Source organism: Myxocyprinus asiaticus, chromosome 22, assembly GCF_019703515.2.
Source record: "Myxocyprinus asiaticus isolate MX2 ecotype Aquarium Trade chromosome 22, UBuf_Myxa_2, whole genome shotgun sequence".
Classification (NCBI taxonomy): Eukaryota; Metazoa; Chordata; class Actinopteri; order Cypriniformes; family Catostomidae; genus Myxocyprinus; species Myxocyprinus asiaticus.
The window spans coordinates 13,743,494-13,768,247 of record NC_059365.1 but is presented as its reverse complement, the minus strand read 5'-3'; the positions used below and the strand labels follow the sequence as shown (position 1 = coordinate 13,768,247).

The window sequence follows — 24,754 nt, the reverse complement described above, 5'->3', positions numbered from 1 at the left end:
AGATCATAGCTGCTGCATCCCCAGAATATTAAAAACGTCATATTAAAACACTAGCTACAACATTCTGCTTCAAGCGGCAACCTTTACACAGCTATTACTAATTATGTTTAAGGTGCCAAGACTAGAAACAAACAGAGAACATGACTAATTACTAACCATTAGAAGCATGTTACTTAATACACACATAATGTATGCAAACAACACACATTAGACATACCGCAAGCATATTTTACAGCAAACCAAAAGCTAGCAGTAATTTCTGCTGGGATAAATGATGATTAAACGTTGTGTGATAAATGCAGAAAAATATTCTGTAATGTGATTTGTGGATACCACTTCTATGATCATTCATTTGAGAACACTGGAGCCATGACAAACATCCAGCAGGCTCCACATTAGTCTACATGAAGGGAGTGAGCTGTGTATATAATGTCCTTAATAAAGCTAAATAACAGGGCTACAATAGGAATCTACTGCCAGTGTTCAGCCCACAGGGCTAAAACTGCACGCAGTGCTGTTAAACTATCTCTGCATCTATAGTCTCAATACTCGCCACACAAAACAATATTACATGTGCCATGAAATCGACTGTACACCCGGGTCAAATATGTTATTATTTAAAGGAATCCCAAAAAGGAAAATTCTCTCATTTTTCTCTTCCATAGACCACAAAAGTAGTTATTTATAGTAGTGCTGTCAGTCAGTTATTTATTTTTTTCATTTAAATTGCGATAGTTAATCATAGTTAATCGCAATTAATCACAGATATTTCAAGTGCTGAAATTTGACTATAAATAGACTTCTTGTCCTGTCAAATGCATTTATTTCCTTCTTAGAAAAAAAAAAAACAACAACAACAACAAAAAAAACAATATGTAACAATATAATGCTTTATTAACCTTTTCCAAACAAAGCATTTAACAGTATCAAGTTCAAATAAATTCAAGTAACATTAAACATTTCACAAAGTCTATGTGGGAGTTTGACTAATTGAAAGAACCAATCCCCACATAGGTTGCATATTCATTGCAATGAGCATTAAATCTCTTAAACTCTCATCCTCCACAATATGAATCAGCCGGCAGACAGTGGCAATTCACTTTGTTAAAGCAAACGTGAAACCGCGTTCATGATTCACAGCAGGGCATCAGCGTCAGCATCAAGAGCCATTTTGAGCTCCACGTGAAAAGCACTTGCAGACAAAAATGTCTCATTCTGCATTTTGGTGATAGTTAAGACTTGCAGTGCTTCTGTGTGCTTTACTTAGGCTGAAAAATACTTGATTTCTGTCACAAGTCCCATCTTATTTGGTACAATAAATAGCATTGAGAGCTACTTATTACTGACACCGAATCACTGCTGTGTGTGTTTGTGGTGTGTGTCAGTGTAATGACTCCGGGCAAACACATCGCAAAGATCCAGCCCTTCCAACTAGTGTTTATGCTGGTTTATAATGTATTAACTCTGAGTGTGTTAATCACGATTAAAGGTGCCATATGTAAATGTTTTCATGTAATATTCGCCTTTTTTTTGCCAATGTGTGAACGGCTTGTAATGCAACTTAAAAAATGAGCCCTTCCCAAACTTCCTAGGTTGCCTGTTAAAGCCTGTAGACTGATTTTCATGCAAAGGGAGCGGGTCGCTTTTGCCGGGAAAATCCAAAGGATGTGACGTTTATGCGCGCTCCTGAGAGCCTTGCCTCAGTGCTTCTCTTCCGCTATTCAACAGCGACAACAAACTGCAACACTAGGTAACGTTATCTTAGAGATGGAATCCAGCAAACGTCCGGCTCCCAGCACAATACCGACTCATATACAAACTCCTAAGCCAAAAAAAAACCCACAAAATAATTTTTTTTTTTACTGAATCCCGTCTGGCTAAGCGGGAATGTGATCATGGTCGAGAGAAAACTAGAGTTACACATCAGCAGGGTATTTGATTCCTGGAGGGACCTTCATTCAGTTTTGGGGATCAAAACCAACCTTGAATTGGTGTTCTTCTTATTGGACAGGTAAGCTTACATAACTGCAAAGCATGTGAAATATAGTGCCATAAGGATTGATCTGTGTAATTTTAGCTAACGCTGACGAATTGCAAGCTACCATGCTTTGTAACTTTCAAATAATTTCAACAATCTTCTCTTTATACTAAAAGTCAGGTTAATGTCAATATTAATCTGTAATTATTCAGCAAGGTAAACTACAATAACACATGAAATGAATGCTAGACAATGTTCAAGATAATGCAAAAATCTCCATTCATTAGTGTAACGTAACTTGGTTATACAGAAAATATATACATTCTATTATTATAAAACAATAGTGCATCGATATATCAAAATGACAGTTGTGATGGAATCACATCAATACTGAATTGTGTTAACATATTTATAATGTACAGTCTATTTTATAAACAGCTACTGTCATCATCCACCAAATTTAGCTAACAGCTATTGATAAAGCTGGCTTGCTAGCTAACACCAACATAGGCTATCATATAAATGCAGTCAATGTATCATGCAAAGAAAAGTGATTACTTCAAACTACAGTCTCGCATAGTCAGACCTATATCCACACTTTGTTTTAGCCCTGTTCCAGCACTGGAGAGTCAAATATAATATACAGTCTCAAAGTTTGTAGTAAAACAATCATAACTGTGTAATTTTAATTATGCTACCTTATCTGTCATCATGGCCGGTGAATCATGTTCAGTCTCTTTGTTTTGGTCCCTATAGAGTGTGTGCACACGCGATCACGAGCAACAGGCTGCAGTTCACTTAACGGCCACAGGTGTCATTAATAACAAGGGTTTTTGAATCTTGCATACTGCACCTTTAAGAAAAAATAATGCGTTAATTTTTTTTTTAATTAATCGCATGCGTTAACACGTTAATTTTGAAAGCTCTAATTTATAGCAGAAAGTCCAAGCTGCTCTATTCTATACAATGCAAGTGAATGGTGACCATTGCTGTCGAGCAAGATTACATTTCGGTTTGTTCCTCACACATAGCATTTGTATGGCTTCAGAAGACTTGCAATATAGTCATATATCCTATGTTTATTATAGTTCTCTTATTTGGGCCTGGTCCCCATCCACTTTCATTCCATGGAGGAGAGCTGCTCAGAAATTCTGCTCAACATCTCCTTCTTCTTCTTCCACGGAAGTAAGTGAAACAGATTTGGAATGACATGAAGGTGAGTAAATTATATCAGAATTTTCATTTTGAGTGAACCATAATTTAAAATGTAATATTTAAATGCAAAAAAATAAATAATAATAATAAAAATACATTTTTATTTAAAGCAACAAAATTTTATTAGTTTAGAAGAATAATTTAAGTCAAGTTTTGGTTATGTTTAGATGTAGACATTCACTTGCTCTCTTGATTTAAATATATTTAAGCAACAAGTAGAAGAAAATCAATGCACAGAGATAAAAACTGTGCCCAGCTACAAAAAGCTACAAAATGCTAAACAGTGGCAGTCTCAAAGCTCCACTGCTAAACCAAACAACAAATTAAATGACAACTGGAGACTACACACTGAATTAAATACAAATAGTTATTTTCCACAGCCAGAGCAAAAGTAAATTAATAAACAAAAACACTTTATTGTAAATATCTTGCCTGAAGGCAAAATACTGTGTTCCTTTCACAGGTGAAAAGATCAAGCAATTAAAACACAAAAGATAAATTAATGCCACAGCGCGCATCTGAAAGTATTATTCTGTGTTATCAATTAGCAAGCTAATTATGAAAATATCAGACATTCGTCAGATGGCAAATGCTTTCTGCTTAGTGCTTTACCAGCATCAGCTCTGAGAATTTACATTACACTGTGACAAATGTCTGTATCAACAGAAATGATGCCTGGCTATTCTCTTCCATTAAAATGCTGAGTGTGTCCTAGTGCTTTTTACTCTCACTCATTTAACAACAAACACACTTTTCAGGCCTAAAGACACAAACAAACATCTTTAACTCATTATCATTTAGCCAAGAAATCACACTCTTGCTACGCAATTTCTCAGGTGGAATATCGGCCGCATTAATCAATAAACTTGTATATTCCTGGATAAATAAAAAGCAAGTACCTTTCTTGTGAGTACCATCCGATTTGGAGCCTTGTGGGTCTAATGAAAAAAAGATCAGGATTAATCACATGATATTCTAACAGCAAGATTTTTTTTTTTTCTTTGCGGGACCAACAGAACAATATATTTATATATATATATATATATATATATATAAGCAGCAGCACTTATTTTACTTTTACTCTTGCCAACACTTTTGTGCTTTGAAGTGTGTGGCAGGGAATATTGGGTGCTAAGGGAATACTAAGGGCAAGAGCAGGTAAGGAGGGATGCACTAATTTGTCCAAAACGTCAGAGCGGGCAGGACAGGAGGCAAAGCCTTGAAATTAAAGAAAGGATGGGGTTTGCAATGCAGATCTGGACACAGGAGGCAAAGGTGAGCAAAACAGATGCAATACACTAGAAAGAGGGAAAATGCAAAGACTACATGTCAAACTGGCTTCACTTAAGTTCTGCACAAACTGTTAAAAGGATTTTTGGTAGTTAAAATGATTTGCCTTCCACTGGTTTGCAGGACTGTGCAATAAAAAAGGAATGGGAACTTACTTTTGGAAAAACAGAGGAACTCTCCAAATTGCTTTACTTTTTTTTTAAAGGAGTATAATTAAAAAATAGGATAATAAAAGAAGGGCATTTTCCCTAAATGTTTAAGATGGAGAACATATGGCAGGTCACAGTGCATATATTCCAGAGTAAATTTTTTCTTGTGATCTTCATCGAAACCATACAGAAATGACAACACCGCATACTTTGTGTATCTCTTGCACAGTTCTGTATGGTAATCACAAGGATAAAAATACTCCTTATACAAAACTACCATGCACACATGTGACCACGGATATTGTGTACAGTAATGAGCCATAGAGAATGCAATTCAGTCTATTCTGATGAGGCAACTGCACTGTAGGTGGTCGTCATTTCTGTTACTCGATACAGAAATCACTCATCCAGTGGATTGCAGTTTACGGCCACAAACATGAAAGTAGACACATGATATAAAGACTTAAAGTTAGACCTTTCTTTCCAGTGTTGACCAAAAATGCCAGTCTGGTGTAATTCAAGACATCCCAAGAGGCTTATCCTTTGTGTGAATGATCTATGTTAACCATTCAAATCCCAGTTCAAATGACCCTGTTTTGACTGTTCTGTCTAAAGTGTTTAAATAAAGACAATAACAAATATTTAGAGGACTCTAAATCTTGAAAAAGACCTAATCCCTGTGCATGTCAATCACCAATCTTAGGGCTACAAGAGAGCTAATACTAAGAAAGGCCATAGGAGATCCAAGGTATATTAAACAGCTAAAAGCTGCACTGAGAAAAAAAAAAAAAAAAAAAAAAAAAACATTCTATTCATACTTAGAAGATAAAGAAGAAAAAAAAAACATTCTGGAATTTGTTTCGGAATTTGTTTTTTTATAGAACATGGGTCACCAAAATCAAATACAAATGTACCTAATTTGACCTCATGGGATAGATCAGTTACATGTATCTGTAATTTTCTGTTACATCGCAAGGCCAATTCTCAAACATTAATTGCATCCTCAGCTTCAGATCTGACTAACAGAAGTTTTGAAATTAAATTTCCATGGATGACAGTGTCTGCAGCCCTGTGAGAATTGGAACAATTTGTAGGCAATGGGCTAAATCATGTACGAAAAATTTTAATCAGATGTAACCTTGCTCTGTCTCAGTGTCGCTTGATTGTTCTGTTCTGTTGTGATGTTTCTAAGATGCCTGCAGCCCCCTCGCATCAATGAGAAAAAAAACATGATTTGCTAGTGCAATCCTGTGACAATTAGCTAACACCATGGCAGAAAAGCAGTTCGTACAACCTGTGTAAACTGAAGTTGGAAAATTATGATGATTGACATAATAAAATTGTTTGTAGAGGCCTTTGAAAGGACAAAAATCAGATTTTAGCAGGAACATATTTCTTGCTCTTCTAGAATCTGCTGGGACCCAAAGATTGGGCTCTAAGGGGCTGTTCACACCAAATGTGTTTTTGCATCTCTATTCCCTTTTTTCTTCATTGATTTTCTATGTAAACATGTGATAGACAGATATATTTGATCATTGCGCTCATCACGCTGTTTTTTTCAGCATCTACCACACATTTTTAGATGCTGTGTCAAGTAAAAAAAAAAACAAAAAAAAACGGGCATTATGTTATATTCAGTGTGTTGCATCTAGCTTTTTTAGCACAATAATGTGTTCAGTCTGAATGACCACTAAGGAAGTTGCTCTCTAAAGACAGAAGGCATCCTATCCAATAACATCTAACATCAAATAATAAACACTCAAACAAATTTCAGTCATTCTTCATCATCTAAATAAGTGAAAAGCACATCAGTTGGTTCACCATTGCCGTTTGTATGTGAACAATGCAACCCCCACTCATTAAGAGAACTCCCTTTAATCCTATTAAAGTCCCATTAAGCAAGTGCTGATAGCACCAAATTAACACCAAGCTCCACCAGCTAATAATGCTCCATTTCTGCACTTCATAACATTAATGAGAAGGAGATAAATAGAAAAGAGGTAACAGAGACATAAAGGACATCCAAAAAAATAATAATAAAAGCAATCAGTAAATATACCGCAGCAGACTGTATATTTACAAATGTACACTTGTCTCATTGAACCCATTCAGAAGCAAAGTGACATAGTAATCAGAAAGCATTACACTGACCATGACTGTTATGTATCATGGCAGCAAATTTGAAATAGGGTGGGTGGGTGGCCATGGGTCTGCGGGAAATGCGTGGTTTACTGTGGCATGACGAAAGCAGCTGATGATTGTGCTATTTGGGTGGAATCTGTAGCACCTCGTGGCTGTCGGCCCCATAGTGCCTCGCTGTGACTGATGAGAAGGGACAAGGTTAATGCGGGTACTGGAGACGCAGCTGTACTCCACACCATTCATCACTTGCAGGCATAGATTACAGCTCTAGCTGGCTGCCTGTCTGCGGACAAACAGTCCCTGCTCTTCTAGCACATGCTGGCGTTCAGGTTCACCCATCCCCAATTTGTTTAATGCAACACTATGATCAATAGAGCACTAGTCAATAGAAATAGTCTTTTCAAGAGAAAATGATTTAAGCTGCTGAGATTTAAAGACAAAGTGTGTAATTTATGTGCCACTACAGTCTCCGACGAAATTCTGAAAATAATTATTGTTTTCAAGCAGGTTTCCAGAACTCTACACCCAAATCTTCTGTTGGTTAGGAAAACAGATAGTCCCACCCCAACTCACACCATTGGTTAAGCCAATGTTGCTGTGTCGAGCCACAGTGTTTCCACCTTTCTTACTTATAGTTAATTTACTAAAAGTATATAAGTATAATAGAGCTATACGTATTTTAAGTATATAAATATATATTATATTTATGCATACTATATTATAAAGATATTATAGTTAACATATTTAAAGTATCTTTATTTTGCTTACATACAGTTGTCTATGCATATTAGACTAATAGAATAAAGAAAGTATTTTAAAAGAAAAATGACACACTTCAGCTTTAATTCGTTGATTGAAAAGATACACGTGAATGTGGAAATATGAAATGATATCTCTCTCAGCCCGAACTGCATAGGGTGCCCCAAATGTGCCAGGGTATGAGATTTCCATTTCAATTGGATCCCAGCTAAATCATTTGGAAGGATTTCCCACAGTGAGTCCCAGTCATGATCAGTGTAATTTCTTCTCATGCCAGCACATTCATTGCTGCGGGCAATTCTCATCTTTTTCACTCCCTTTTTTCACTGTTGCTGTACAACCAAATTTGCAGGAGAATGCAGTAATCAGAGAAGGTGATCTCCCCCTCACCTTGAGCAGGGAAAAATGTCTTCTCACATTAGATGGTGTTTACATAGAAGCGACCTTCTAAATATCCCTCTCTCAGCTTTGGTTGAGGACTTCCTCTGAAATTTCTGGGTTCAATACAAGTTAAGCTCAATCGACTGCATTTGTGGCATAATGTTGATTATAACAGAAAATAATTTTGACCCATCTCTTAAAAAAAAAGGTAATTACATTAATGTGAAAAAAATCGCTGCTGCAGTAAGGCACTTAAACCGGATCAGTAAATAAACATAAATACAAAATATACACTAATATAGTTGTAAGACTTAAATATTATATTTGTTAACATAAGACTAGTTGCAGAATAACTTACTGTCAGTGCAAAGTTATATCCAAATTTTCAAATTTGTTGTAAGTAATGGTGACAACACGTCTCTGTTGATGTACTGGCAAATGTGGGTAGGGATGTTACGTTATGTTAGGGATGTGCACAAGTAAGCGATTAATTAATTACTCATGCAGCTTTAAATATTAGATTAGTAAAAACACTACTCAACTTTTGCAATTTGATTTTCCTTTGTACCTTTGCCTGCTGTAGGCAACATTAAAATGGCTTCTCTCACCTAAATCTCGCCATTAGTTCCCCCAAAAAGAAAATTCAACCATTATTTAAAGTGACTATTGCTTCAGAAGACTTGGAAAGTATGTTTCTATGTGGTGCTAATGTCTTTTGTTTGTTCATTTTTTAATCTAGATCTTGTTATTTATGCAGAGTGCAAATTTTTTCATAAGAAAAACAGGTTTAAAAGTTGAAGGTTGAACTTAAATTCAAAATTTAAAGTAATCGATTACTTGTTTTTTTATGTGTTTGAATACTCAACTACAAAATATCCTTCCCTAGAACATGTACTGGGTGTAACCACAGATACATATTATGTTGATGACGAATTAGTAAATGTTCATGTGCAAAAATGATGATTTATACAGCACAAATAACACAAATTTTTTAATGGAAGAATTAATGTAAGTACTTTAACGAAGATATGTGCTTCACATTTCAACCCTTAAAACCTCTGGACAATGGCACCCTATTTATTCAATCTAGTGATTTTGTCTTTTATAGGTAACACTTTACAATAAGGTTCTATTTGTTAACATTAGTTAACAACATTACTTAACATGAACGAACAATGAACAATACTTTAACAGCATTTATTTATCTTGGTTAATGTTAATTTCAACATATATTGATACATTTTTAAAATCAAAAGTTGTATATTTTAACATCAGTTAATGCACTATGAACTAACAATGAAGAATTGTATTTTTATTAACTAGCATTAACAAAGATTAATAAATGCTGTAAAAAATATTTTGTGCATTGTTAGTTCATGATACGTAATGCATTAACTAATGTTAACGAGTGGAATCTTATTGCATTGAAGCAGGTCAGACTTTTTTTTCTGTGATTTGTTTTCATAATGCCACAAATTATATTGATTAAGCTTAACTTATATTAAATTCAGAACATTCCTTTAAAAAACACTGTCAGGCTTCTTAATATGTGAATTTTATTATTGTGTTCTATAGTGGAGAAGAGAAAACTGCCTGAGAATGCGTAAGCTTCCGGCTCAGAGTGCAGTTACACGGTTGATCTGACAGCCATGACGAACTATTGTATTTCATAATGTCTGGTCTGGTCATGTGACCACAGGACCCATGTGCCCTCATAAAATAAAGTGAATGAATTACATAATGAGATCACAATAGAGGGCCAATGTATATTCAGACAACTATTATCAATTGGTCCTTAATTTACTAAAGAATAATCAACTGGATTTCTGATAATTATGGTTTAAATTGAAGCCTTAAAGCTATGCAGGGTTTATAATACTGAGAATATTCGCTGCTACTTAAGTCATTTTGAGTGAGAAAACAATCAACCAACTCTGCAGTATGACGCTCTTCACCATAAACAAGATTGCAGCAAAACTCAGCAAAAGGCAAAAACTGAAGATGTCAGAATTCATTCACCATATCACAGCTCTAACTGTCAAGAAAAATAAATAAAAAAATAAATTCTTTGCCACGAGCAAGGTTAAGATGCAAGGCCAATCCAAACCAGACAGGGCCCTTTGCCATTTAAGCGTTCAAGCAGGTTTAACAGTCTAGACCAAGTTGCAGGATACATTGCTCTAATGTTCCTATTATTCAGTAATGCTTTTACCTACCTATATTTTGAAAGGAAAAGGGATACAGTTTCACTTTTTTTTAAGTCATACATATACAGTACATCACGTTTTTTTTTTTTTTTTTATAAAAAATTTTTTTCAATAGAATTCATATGTTATTATTAAAATAAGATTGCGTAAGTGTCTGAATGAAAACATCTGGGGTTAATATGAAACACTTTATAATGCCTTTCATTAATAAATCATTAACAAACATTATATGAAGCTTAACAAATCAGTAGTTCAAATGATGTTTAATGATTTCTTTAACATTATGTTATGTAATAACTTTTGATACATTTATTATAAAGTGTTACCGGTCAATACACATGCAAAGGATCAAACATCTCACAATATGACATTTTAATTTCTCCTCCAAACATTGTGTATTCAAACATAATTTTTTCCAATGGAATATACTATTCACCTGCAGAATTGTGACAATAGTGACACTCACTTTCTTTTGTGCACCGCTGCACACAGTCACTATAGTGAATCAAGCTAAAAAAGCATCACTACAAGTATAAAAAGGCAAAGAAAATACTTTGACTATTCAATCTTGCAAGACATTGAAGGTAGTTACAATTTTTTTCCCCATTTATTACTAGTGTACATATATAAATCTTTTTTTTTTTTTTTTTTTGCTTTAGTTATTAAAACTGATATACCTTTGGAAAAAAATGTTGTGTGTTTCCTAGAATAGCTAAGGAACTGGTACACTATAATTTGCAGTGCTTGACATTGTTGAATAAGGAAACCTCTGACATGTATCTTGCAGTGGCTATTTCTAACATTGCCAGCACACGTCACAACATATAATATATAAAACGCCAAGTACCACCATAGACATACTCCCAGAATAATGATACAAGATCATGGACCTTGAACAGGAATGTAGCCAACTTGGGAACAGATTTTTTAATATACAGTACATAATGTGCAAGTTATCCTTGATAAAGCAGAAAGCATTTATTTAAAAAAAATATAACATCTTGTGTCTAAATAAGCATATAATAGGTTGCTTTGGAGAGTATAATTTCATTTTGGGCATCAGCTTTGGAAAGAACATTCCTCAAAATCAGAATTTGAAATGAAAAATCTTGTCTTGTAAGAGGAAAACTATGTTCATAGTATTTGAATGGATGATGGAAACATGTTGGATTATTATCACCTGCTTCCAAAGCTTTTTATTGACAAATAGTCAATAGTCAAAATGCACTTGCTTCTATGTATTGTATTTATTTTGAATTAAGCTGCAAACTCTTCAAGATGCAATTGAAAAGTCCCACTTTAAAAAAAATAAAAAAATAATACAAATACACTGTTTGGCTACATTTCTGTGATATCCAATAGTGTCATGGTGGACGCACCTACCTTTAAAATTAGGTCTTATTCTTGCATCGTAACCAGACACTTTTCCCATAAGCTTGTCCAGGAATTCTGACGGGGGCATGGGGGTGGCAGCTTTCCGAGCCGCTGCTTGTTGTGATGCTGCCAAGCTGGGGACAGGAGAAAGACAGGTGTATTAAGGAACTATTCACCTGCAGAATATAACTCCTGTTTTTTCAGTACATTGTGATAATTTTTTAATTATATTACATTTTCTGCCCTAAGGCAACCATTATATCTTAAGTTGAAATGAATACATTATTTTATGTCATGTGTTATAATCTCAAACACTGGTTTTAAACACATCCTAAAGAAAAAACATCATCTCTGAATTTAAATACAGCATTAAAATCTCTTGGGGATTTTACTTTTGCTTTGTTAAACCAATAGACATGTGTGTGTGTGTGTGTGTGTGAGAGTGTGTGTGTGAATGTTTTCCTGTTTTGTAAATTTTTATGGATGACATTTGTAGCAGAATAAACAGTATGTGCTACTTGGTGAGTCTGGCATTAACCCACAGTATCATTTTTTTTAAGTGACTTTAATAATACTACATTAACATTTATTAATTTAGCAAACGACTTACAAATGAGGAATACAGCAAAAGCGATTTGTCCTAAGGAGACAATAACATGAGAAGTGCTGCAATACAAAGTTTAAAATTGCTGAGAGAAATGCAAGTAGGGAGGAAGATGAGAAACAGTGGTGCAGGAATGGATTGAGATTTATTTATTTATTTATTTATTTTTTTTTTTTTGGAAGAAAGAATGATCATGCTAAATGATATCCAATATACATTGAGTTAATAGGAACACAATTGTGGTTTGGTGTCAGTGAAGGGTACCTGAGCCTTACTGATGGATCTGTGGGTGTACATAAGACAAAGTGGGTTAGGGAACACTGTTCTAGAACAGAGGAGAATCCCTGAAAGAACTGAATGAATGAGGATATTAATTCTGAGACCTCGTCATACATAAGTATCCTTGTCTTCATTAGCATTAAAAGCCATGAGAACTTAATTAGTGATAATAGGGTACATGTCTGTCCCACTGCCACCTTAGTGTAACCTGTCTGCTGAGTTCATACTAAATGTCAGGTCACTAACTGGCCTGTGAGTCACATTATCACTCATCCCATGGGCATTTAGCCTATGACCACTCTTAATGCTGATTAGCCATGCTTTTAACTGATTCCATTGGGCTTTTGAGATGGCTTGCATTTAATTGTCATCTTTCTCTAATCCACAATGGACTTCAATGTGTATCTACTTCTTCAAGACCTCAAACATATTTGTGACGAAAACTCATACAGGAACAATGGACTTTTTTTTAACTACACCATCAGTGTGTCTGAACAGAAAATGAAGGATAATACTTATAAAATAGCCTGTGGTATATTGATTTCACCCAAGTCCTTGAGACATGGTTCTTTTCTGGACTATTTCATGGGTCTGTCTTGAGGGGGAATTGCTCTATTGTCTTAACCAGCCATTGAATCCTGTCCGTTTTGGTGGCATATCCATTATTCTTTCGTGTCTACTGACTTTCTGCATGGCCAGCTATACTCTCAGTTCTAACTAACCATTGGTCAGGCTTTTTCTGTTCTGCACATCATTATTCTTTTTGCTCATTAACATTTACAGCATCTTCTCGAGTAACTATTAAATTGGAGTCTTTGGCATTTAAGTGTGGATACATCATAGAGCAAAATAATTTAGGAAATTCTGCTTTGTATTTTAGGGACACCATGAATCACTTTCATGTTAAAAGTGTGTGATTTTTGTCTAAAGAAAACCTAAAAAGGATTAGGCTCAAAATGTCAAAATTTGAATATGCTGAATTAGTAAATTGCAGCATGTGCAGAACTGTTAGCACTTATCTAAATGCACAATGACAGGAGAAAAGTGGCAATTCAGAAACAGAAACTATGCAGGTGGATAAATAAATAGTTAATTATGACTATAATAAATCATATTTTGCAATAAATAAAATATATGGGAATTTTGTCTCACAGTGACTCCTTTGTGTTGAATGTACAATTTTGCAATGTAAACATAACAAGATTTGTCATGGTATGCCAGATTATTGCGGCTCTTTCAGAGCCACTCTCTGTCACTATAGTCTCCTTATATGAACCCGTGCTGTTGGAATAATCTTTGTGACAGTGTGAAATCTGAGGATTTAGTCATTAGTTTTGGTTCGCTGCATGTCTATCGCAAAGTTACAATTAGTAGGCAGTTGCTGGCAGAGAAAAGAGTAAGTTGGATATGTGATGCAGGTTCTAGACCACCTCTAAACCATGTCTCTAGTAATTAATGGTTTCACTGATCAAAGCAGCATTGCTGAACAAATGAACCCTGATCAATGCTGGCCATGGCAGTGAAGAAGGGCTTGAGCCTTTTGCTGATGCAGCAGGAACCAGAGCTCCCTGCCAGAAAATATATGCAAACAACCCAAAGACCTGCATACTTTAAAGTGAAGATCCAATCATTAGCCTTAAGTGTAGCTCATTATGTTCTTAGGACCACTGATGAACAGAATCCGTATTGATTTTGAGTGATTTTGTAACACTCAAGAAATCAAAGGCCTCACTGGCAACCAACACATCATTTCTTCAAGCCACTCTCAATTTGTCAGTGTGGTTTCTGAAGGGCAGAAGAGAACATATCTTTCAGAAAACCCAGCAAAGCACTTGATAATCATACACTGGCAGCCAAAAGTTTGGAATAATGTACAGATTTAGCTGTTTTGGAAGGAAATTGGTACTTTAAATAACCAAAGTGGCATTCAACTGATCACAAAGTATGGTCAGGATACTAATGTAAAAAACAGCACCATCACTATTTGAAAAAAGTCATTTTTGATCAAATCTAGACAGGCCCCATTTCCAGCAGCCATCACTCCAACACCTTATCCTTGAGTAATCATGCTAAATTGCTAATTTGGTACTAGAAAATCACTTGCTATTATATCAAACACAGTTGAAAGCTATTTGGTTTGTTAAATGAAGCTTAACATTGTCTTTGTGTTTGTTTTTGAGTTGCCACAGTATGTAATAGACTGGCATGACTTAAGGTCAATATTAGGTCAAAAATGGCAAAAAAAGAAACGACAAAGGACAACTGGCTCTAACAAGGACAGAAAGAGATGTGGAAGGCCAGATGTACAACTAAACAAGAGGATGAGTACATCAGAGTCTCTAGTTTGAGAAATAGACGCCTCACATGTCCTCAGCTGACAGCTTCATTGAATTCTACATGCTCAACACCAGTTTTATGTACAACAGTTAAGAGAAGACTCAGGGGTGCAGGCCTTATGGGAAAAATTGCAAAGAAAAAGCCACTTTTGAAACAGAAAAACAAAAAGAAAAGGTTAGACTGGGCAAAGAAACACAGACATTGGACAGCAGATAATTGGAAAAAAGTGTTATGAATCTTAACCCCATTGAGCTTTTGTGGGATCAGCTAGACTGTAAGGTGTGTGAGAAGTGCCTGACAAGACAGCCACATCTTTGGCAAGTGCTACAGGAAGTGTGGGGTGAAATGTCACCTGAGTATCTGGACAAACTGACAGCTAGAATGCCAAGGATCTGCAAAGCTGTCATTGCTGCACGTGGATGATTTTTTGATGAGGACTCTCTGAAGTAGTTTAAGCATTTTTTTCAAGTTGTTATAGTAATTTTTCACATTATTAATACGCTGACTATACATTGTGATCAGTTGAATGCCACTTTGGTGAATAAAAGTACCAATTTCTTTCCATAAGAGCAAAATCTGTACATTATTCCAAACTTTTGGCTCCAGTGTACATATTTCAAAATTAATAACCAAATATAGAGACTAAAGCTAGAAAAAAAAAGATCTCAGATAGATCTCATCGAAAAAGGTGGTGGATCCAAAATCATAATAGGCCTACTAGTGACAGGCCATTCCTATTTGTGGCGTGATCTGTCTTGGTCTTTGCTGATCAGTGATGTATTTTAATGCATCAACAGCTGGGAATTAACCAGTTTAAAGGAATAGTTCACCACAAAATGAAAATTCTCACCCTCATGCCATCCCAGATGTGTATGACTTTCTTTCTTCTGCTGAACATGAAGATTTTTAGAATAATATATCAGCTCTGTAAGTCCATACAATGCAAGTGAATGGTGAACAGGCCTTTGAGAGCTCCAAAAAGGAGATAAAGTAGCATAAAAGTAATCCATCAGACTCCAGAAGTTTAATCAAGTTTTTCTGAGGCGATCCAGTTGGTTTTGGGTGAGAACAGACCAAAATATAAGCGCTTTTTCACTGTACATCTTGCCATTGCAGTCTCTAGGCGCGATCATGATTTCAAGCTCGATTACACTTCCCAGTGCTTGACACATGCACAGAGCTCTTGATGGCGCAATAGGAAGTGTAATCAAGCTTGGAATCATGATCACCAAGGAGACTGCTGTCAAGATATAGCATGAAAAAGCAGTTACATTTTGGTCTGTTCTCACCCAAAACCAACTGGATTGCTTCAGAAGACATTGATTAAACCACTGGAGTCATATGGATTACTTTTATGCTGACTTTATCTCCTTTTTGGAGCTTCAAAGGCCTGATCACTGTTCACTTGCATTGTATGGACCTACAGAGCTGAGATATTTTTCTAAAAATCTTTGTTTGTGTTCAGCAGAAGAAAGAAAGTCATACACATTAGGGCTGCACGATTTGGACAAAAAGTCATGTTGCGATTATTTTGAAAAATATTGAGATTGCGATTTGAACTGCGATTATGGTAGACAAAAAAAAAAAAAAAAAATATATATATATATATATATATATATATATATATATATATATATATATATATATATATATATATATATAATTTTTTTTTATAAAAAAAATTGCCTAGCGATAAATCTAGTGACTTTTTGGACAAACCTTAGCTACCTTCCGTAGAAGAAAGTTGCCAGTACTGCCCCGCGAGCGCGTGGTCTTGCTTTCCTGCCCGGAGTCGGAGGCACACCTCTCTCTGCATCTACTCTGTTCAGTGAGACTGACAGAGAGAGTGGTGAGCAGGTGAGAAGACGGAGCAGCACAATCAGTTGACCGCACGGCAGCTGACATAGACGTGAATGAGCTGCGCATGTGCAAACAGCGTTGTCAAGGACCAATCACGAATCTGTATTGTTTTTTTGTTTTTTGTAAACATGCACATAGTTTTTTTTTTTTTTTTGTAAATATGCACATAGTGGTTTGTTATGGCTGAGCACTGTGTGAGAGAAAAGATAAGTTTCTGTTGCTTCTAACTTTCTCTCTGAGTGATTGATAGATATAGGGAATTAATAGGGTATTACAGTATGTACGGTAAGCACAGAGAAGCAAACACATGTAAAGGGCAGACACTATGCAAAATTAAAATGAGACGCGATGTCGTCACGAATATGCTAATTAGCGTATGACGTCGACTAGTGACATTTAGTGACTTTTCGAGCAGGCTTTAGCTACTTTCCATTGAAACTAGTTGGCAACACTGGACACGCTCTCTTGTGAAGTAAACAAATGACAGGAGAATGTTGGAAGAGCGCATGTTTCTGGACTCTACAGGTGCTACTGTTAATGCTGTTTGCTCAGCAATCATTTAATCAAGATTTTTAAAATATACCTCATATTGTATTCCACGTTATTATTATGATACCTGTGCCTGGCAGAGACTGAGATGCTGCTACCGCAGATGATAATAAAAACCGCTGCACGCAGGACACGCCGGTTGGTGTAAAGCGCACGTAAGCAAAGTTGGAGTTGTGGAGCACAGAACCGCTCTGAAAACACTCTAATAATGCTCTAACTTAATATAGACTGGACAGAGCAGTGCAAATAAACTTTGAAGCGAGCAGACTATTTATATATTTAATTAATTAATTAAATCGTGGCCCTTATAATCGCACGAGGTCAAATTGTGATTTCAATTTTATTTCAATTAACTTGCAGCCCTAATACACATCTTAGATTGCATGAGGGTGAGTAAATGATGAGAGAATTTTCATTTTTGGGTGAACTATCCCTTTAATAATAATGGTTAAAAGGAATACAGGCTATTTTCTTCAGATGCTAAATTGGCCATCCTTCCCCTCATTTACCAAAACTTTTAATGACAACATTACAGTAAGTTTCAAAAGCACTACAATAAGGCACAAAATTGAGACCATATACAGAATGAACCCTCCTCTGTTTCATTGCCACTACCTGTGCATATACAATTACCAGAGAAGGACTCTTAAGAGACACTCAACTCTAAACTCTGCTATTAGAAGATATTAGCCCTTGAGACACAGTTACATTTTTTCAAAGATTTCACCGTTGCACTTAGCAGACCCATTTAACAGAAACATTTAACAAGAACATTTTTCTTTAGTATATTATTAGAGTATTTATTCAAAAAATGTACATATGTTAACAGCCACAATTTCCTATATTATGTTCTACATAAACTCATTGAGCACTTTATAAGGAACACCTGTATACCTACTTATTAATGCAATTATCTAATCAGCCAATTGTGTGGCAGCAGTGCAATGAATAAAATCATGAAGATATGGGTCAGGAGCTTCAGTTAATGTTCACATCAACCATCGGAATAGGGAAAAAATGTGATCTCAGTGATTTCGACCGTGGTATGATTGTTGGTGTCATACGGGCTGGTTTGAGTATTTCTGTAACTGCTGAACTCCTGGGATTTTCACACACAACAGTCTCTAGAATTTACTCAGAATGGTACCAAAAACAAAAAAACATCCATTGAGCTGCAGTTCTGTTGAAGGAAATGCCTTGTTGATTTGAGAGGTCAACGGAGACTGGCCAGACTGGTTAGAGCTGACAGAAAGGCTACGGTAACTCAGATAACCACTCTGTACAACTGTAGTGAGAACTGTACTCAGAATGCACAACATGTCGAACCTTGAGGCGGATGGGCTACAACAGCGAAAGACCATGTCTGGAACTTTAATAGGACATTCGTGTTCCTAATAAAGTGCTCAGTGAGTGTATATTTTAAAATGTGCATATGCAAATGCATTCTGAATACCGTCACTTCCATTACTTGGACTTGCCATAGACAGCATTACCTGCATATTTCTGTGTGTGGTGACATAACATCATGCCTGTTTTATGCATGGACAGTATTTTAATAGCTACGCATCACTTCCTCCAGTGAATCTCACACAGCAGCCTCTTGCATGACAATCCTTGCATGGAAAATGTACAAGCTAACATGGAAATCAATTATAGAGAGATGAAATTCATAGAACAAATGATGTCTGTGTACGATTTGTATTCGTGAGTGCTATTGGCACTGACGTAGTGATCAATGTTTAGTAATAAGTCTGCATGTGAAATGAGGTTGGGGTGTAGGCCTAGATTGGGAGAGAGATATCAATTAACAGGCGCTGCAAAGTTCAGCAGCAAGAGCTGAGACTGCAATATTCTGATTCTAGTTCATTAACTAAACAATGCCCACAGAATGCAAAATAATTACTGCAAACCACTAGCTTGATAAGATGAACCCTTTGATGATACATTTATTGTTATAGAGTATGCTTAAATTTAGTATAATGAGTTTTAAAGGAAACTATATGTGGATCATTCTTTTAGAGCTTGAAACAGATTGCTGCCATCAAATCAAATCAATATTTTTTTTCAGTAAATAGTAAAATTGAATAAATGTGCATATTAAACATAATGGTGGTTTAATATTTTATACATTATATTGTCAAATAAAAGCACTATACAAAAAGAGACCTGTGAAAAACGAGTAATTTAAGTGTTTTTAGTGCAATTTAAGTCTATTGTTTCTAAATGAATGAGTTAATGTATGAATTAATGAAGGAATGAATGAATACTAGGAAACAATGAACAAACCAGCAGGCACTGAAAACAAATTCAATTTATGTTGACCTGTTTTAACCCTTCTCTGGGGCCCTCATCATTTTAAGGACATTTTAAATCACAATACACAACATGTATTATTATTATTATTATTATATCGCCCATTGATTCATTATTAAAATTGAGTTATTGTCTTATGCCTGTTGATAACTTTCTATTCGTCAAATGACCACTAGTGTTCGCTGTTTGCCCGGTTTAATGGGAATCCTTTGTAATTTCTTATCTAAATGTCCGAATGTGACGGAATTATCACTTAGTTTATTTGTTTTAATTGGTAAACATAAGTTCAGACGAATTAATAATTTTAAAACTGTAAACTAGCATGTCAATGAGTCAATCGTTACTTGAAATTAGGATACCTATCTTCCAACACTATTCTCAGAAGAAATTAAGAAACCTATATCAAGAAAACAAAGCATAAAACAGGCTAGGTTTGAGTAAAACGACAACAACAACAACATATTAAAACAACCGTGATACGTACCTGAAAAACACGATAGTTTCCCACAAATAAATCCCGAGTGCGAACATTGTGTCAGGTTAGAGATGAGTAGATGTAGTAAGCTACAGCTCAGTGCAAAAATTCCTTCTTCTCTCACTTCTGAGGTGAACAATTCGTCCTTTGCTTGTCTGAGATTCCCAAAAAGGCCAACAAAATAAAAAAAATTACAATCTCATACAGACGAGCAGATCATTTTCCCCGACTGTGGCTGTTCAGCGTGAAGCAGAGCTCTTGTTTGTTTCAGGACCGCGGACGGAGACTCGCGCGGGTTGCGGAATTTCAGGTGGAAACAGCGCTGCGAAAAAATAACGCGAATAAATTTCAGGTGTTCATTCCGGACGATCCATAGCAGCTTTACATGTGTAGTCACCAATAATAATCAAACACGCTCCATCGCAAACACATCTGGTGATACGTGAGTGCGATTTGAAACAAATTAAACTATACTCGATTTCCTCACAACGTCGGAACGCCACCGAAGTCATAGGAAAACATACATACGCGTCTGCTCTGTTCCTTCGCGGTTCTTCGACACGCATTCCAATTGAAAATGTGTCACTTTCAAGCCACACGTTAGTTTTAGCTACCTCTGACTGATGTGCTTCTGCAGGTAGTCTTATTTAGTACGTACTTGTTTCCCAGGGGTGAATTGTTACTGCTGCATGAAGCTACTTCCATTGTCTGGTCCAGTTAAGAGATGTTGCTCATTTTCGGTTTCAGTGCTTTTTTTGTCGAGAATCCTCGTGATAAATGCCAAAGCGTTGATATTTCAGCGCACAGAGTCTGTTCCATCTCTCATAAGCCCGTCATAAACGCCGTGAGCCTCACTGTATTTCTTGCTGCAGTCATTTACTAAACTCAAAAAGCACCTCACACACTCTCAACACACGCCCACATGCCGCTGTTATTGGTCTGAATGGCACTCCAGACAAATGCCTCCTCCACGGATTGGAAACGATGGACAATGCCATATGTTGAATTTGAGGGCTGCACTGTATGGGAATTTAGAAACAATATATAGCCTAGGCTACTTTTACGTATGGCACAGTTTTGAGAAAGATGCTACAAAAGACATCGGAGGATCAGGTATACCCACAGTATACCTAATTTTGGTATTTCTGACAAACCCGAGATTAATTTGAATCTAATTTAGACACCTAAATTAGCCTATCAATGCTATTAAATGTATTAAATGAAGAGGGGAAAAAACATAAAACGTACATAAAAGGAATATGTTTGAAAGAAAGTTCACATTTATTTTCCATTCACTTCACTGCAGTTCGGTTTCACTAGGTCTGTCCAACACAAAGCGACTTATCAGGAGCCATTCACACTGAACGCGTTTTTGCGTCCGTACGTGCATGTGATAGACAAACGTCTTTGACCCCTGGGCGAAAATTGTCTGCAGAGCCATTTTACCAAGGTGAGCCTACAAGGTTAACATAGCAATTCATAACGCAACGGTCCCACAGATATTCTATGGGTGGTACACTGGTGAGGTGACCAGAGGCCGTTTTTTTATTTTTATGGATTTCTATGGAGGAGATGCTCCAGTGTGCTGAATAACCTGCTTTTGTGAGGAAACACATTATCACTTAATGAATTGACCACCTCTTCACTAATCTTCAACAAACTTCGGACAATTTTGCGACAGGTAAGTGTCAGTTTACGGCTCTCTCCCCATTCATTTAATGTATATTGTATACGTATCATTTATGTGTTGCATCTAGCTTTTTAGCGGAAGGACGCGTTCAGTCTGAACGGCCCCCAACGCTGCCATAGCAAAACTGCAGGCGTGGTAACGAACATGATGTAATCATAACAAATATGAAGTTATTATTAACATGCATGACGTTTCCATTGACCGTCTGTATTCTGTCATGAAACGTCATGCTTGTTATTATGCCTGTAGCTCTGCTTTGGTATGAATTTACAGGAGATAACATGGCTAAGAGAAGAGTTTGAAGAATATACTGATAGATATATGTTTTCATATATATATATATATATATATATATATATATATATATATATATATATATATATATATATATATATATATAGGTGATTTAACAATTGGAGGCACTTTTATGTCCTTGGACCACAAATTTATCTAAAAACACTTAACTAAATTCATTTTGTTATTTTACCTTGAAAAAAATGTACTGTACCAAAAAAAAAATGTCTTCCTATTTTTTTCTTTTCTTTTCTTTTTTTATTTTAAATACCAATTTTTGCTACTTTGGCCTTGTCCCCAACCCAGACTTTTAAACTTCGTTGTTTCGATAAACTCATGAAAAGTGATCAAATCATGCACATTTCTTATTTTGTGTCTTCATAGTAGTTTAAAAAATTACGAGCTAGATTAATTTATTTTACATCTGTACAATTTGTATATATTTTTGGACAATATATCGCTGTCCCCAATATTCTCATCATTACCATCACAGCATATTGTTTCTAGGGGGAACCTTTGGGGGGTAACACCTGTTTAAGTGGTAAGGATGGAAATAATAACTGACAGAGGAGTACATGCCTGCCATGAGAGAAGACAAAAGTGAGTAATTTAATCATTTATTCCTTCTGATCAAAGAGTATACTTATTTACTGTCATAACCATATATAAACCTAATGCAATATTTTACAAAAATAGATGCATATTTTGATGTATTTAAAGTGCATCTTATGTTAGCTACAAAGTAGTGTTAGCAAAACCAGGAGCTAGCCTCTTTTTTTCTCCAGAAATTAAGAAATGTCATTACTGCAAAATGTCATTACCAACACATTTCTAGTTGTGATGGTAATGACATCCTATCGGTTTATTTTCTAATATGTAGGGATTTCTTTTGTAATATTTTGATTTCTTCTCAGATGTTTAGAGATTCATCTTTCTTATGACCATAATTATGATGAAAAAAAATATATGAACTAAAATGTTCACTATTTCTCTTTAAGATATCATGGCCCCGAAGACGGCAGTACAACGGTCTAGAAAATACAGAGACAAAGTCAAGGAAGATCCTGTGAAATATCAGGAGTACTTTGCAAGAGAAAAGGAAAGATACAGAAAAAGAAAGCTTAAAACAATCTCCCAGATTTCAAAATGGGAAAAAAGACATAAATACTGACAATGGAAAGTTAACCAATGAAATAAAAGAGCCAGTGATAGGAGAAGACAGGAAATACAGCAGTATTTAGCAAGCAACAGCCCCCCCTGAGTCTCCAGTAGACCAGCGACAGGGACAGAATGATGCTCAACGTTTCCAAGAATGTCCTGAAAGTTCAAGTGCACATCATAAAACACCTCACAGACAAGGATGGAAAAAAGTGAAGGCAAACAGAACAAAAGTCTATCATGACCATAGTGAAATACAAAAGAAGCTAGAAGAATCTCAGAGAAAGATGGAAAAATACAAAAAGAGGTGTACATGGCTTTCCCAGCAACTTTCTAATTTGGAGTTGCCAATGCTGAAAACTAAAAAACAAATGCAGCTTAAAACAAAGGCCCTAATGAGGACATTGCTCTTTCATAATACAGTGTTGTCAGAGCTTAGAAAAAAAAATACCATCAGTCTGGAGTGAAAGACAAGCAAATTGTCTCAAAGATTCTTGGTGGGAAGGTACTGAAGAAGTACTGTTTGCTCAATTGTGTGAAGTGAAAAGTGAAAAAGCAAATTAGCGTTATTAAATTTGATTCTCTGACACCAAATATTTCCTTCCCATGGGCTACTTTTATGTTGTGTCATTTGTCTCTGCTTAAATCCATTTTTATGTACCACGTTACTAACTATTGTCATCACCAACACTTTATGTCATTACCGAAACACTACGTTATTACCATCATGACACTTATTTTTCTGTAAAAGTTTAGCTTAAACTGTTGTATCCTCACCATTTTGCTTTTACACAAATTACTTCATGAGATAATTACAACTCCATCAAAAAGGAACACCAGAAGGGGGTTTTCTGCACATTAAACAAAAGTGAAGATTGCTAGAAAATGAAAATATTGTTTTGATGGTGAAAACATGAAAAATATGTAATATGTTGTTTGTTTAAAAAAAAAGTTTTTTTTTTTTTTTTTTTAAAGTTACCAATGTTAACAATAAATTAAAAAAATTGTTTTTCAATGTTGTGATGGTAATGACCTTTTGCTGGGGTACATCGGGAAAAAAAGCTAAAATATTATAATTCTATTAGATCTTAGTATATTTATTTGAAATATACCTGTATATACAGTATGTCTGAAAATATACATATTTTATTCATATTTAATTGTTAATTTCTTTGCAATGTTTTTCATTAGGAAATATATATGCATATTTTGAGTCAATTTTATAACTCATAATTTGTTACGCTTTCTTAAAATAACTTACAACAAATCCATATGTATAATTATCTGGATGTTACTACTGTTCAGAATCAATGTCCATTGTAATGAACATTACAAATAACTTAGTATAACAAGTAAATATTCTCGTACACTAATTTTTTAAAAATAGATGATCATTTATGGCTGCTTTAGAGTATAGAAACAAATCATGGTCATATATTTTGTGTCCATTTGTGTCCAATAATTCAGATCTGAACAGGTTAAGTGTAGTATTAAGTATTTATTGTTGCAGATCTTTGATCAATTTGGATCTTACAGTTTGTACCACTTTTATTAGTTTTTGCAGAACTGTGACTAATAGATGCACTGTATATCTGTCAAACTATAAAGGACCTTGACAGCTGTAATATTTCATGATGAACAAGAGTCAATTCACAGTATTTGGAAATTCAGTGAAATTTTTGTTATATGTGCCAACACAA

General features: G+C 35.4%; 1 protein-coding gene across 2 annotated transcripts in view; it reads right to left on the bottom strand.

The window, feature by feature from the left end:
• Positions 1 to 20,766, bottom strand: part of LOC127412947 (glycine receptor subunit alphaZ1) — an 87,719-nt gene extending 66,953 nt beyond the window's left edge. The window contains exons 1-3 of one of the 2 annotated variants that reach the window (XM_051649679.1): positions 19,922 to 20,766; positions 11,505 to 11,629; positions 4,093 to 4,131 (exon numbers count right to left, since the gene is read on the bottom strand). In XM_051649679.1, coding sequence (XP_051505639.1) covers positions 4,093 to 4,131; positions 11,505 to 11,629; positions 19,922 to 19,968 — 211 coding nt within the window. In that variant the 5' untranslated portion in view covers positions 19,969 to 20,766. The remainder of the gene's footprint in view (positions 1 to 4,092; positions 4,132 to 11,504; positions 11,630 to 19,921) is intronic. The other variant, XM_051649680.1, reaches the window with a different exon arrangement.
• Positions 20,767 to 24,754: the final 3,988 nt, after the last annotated feature.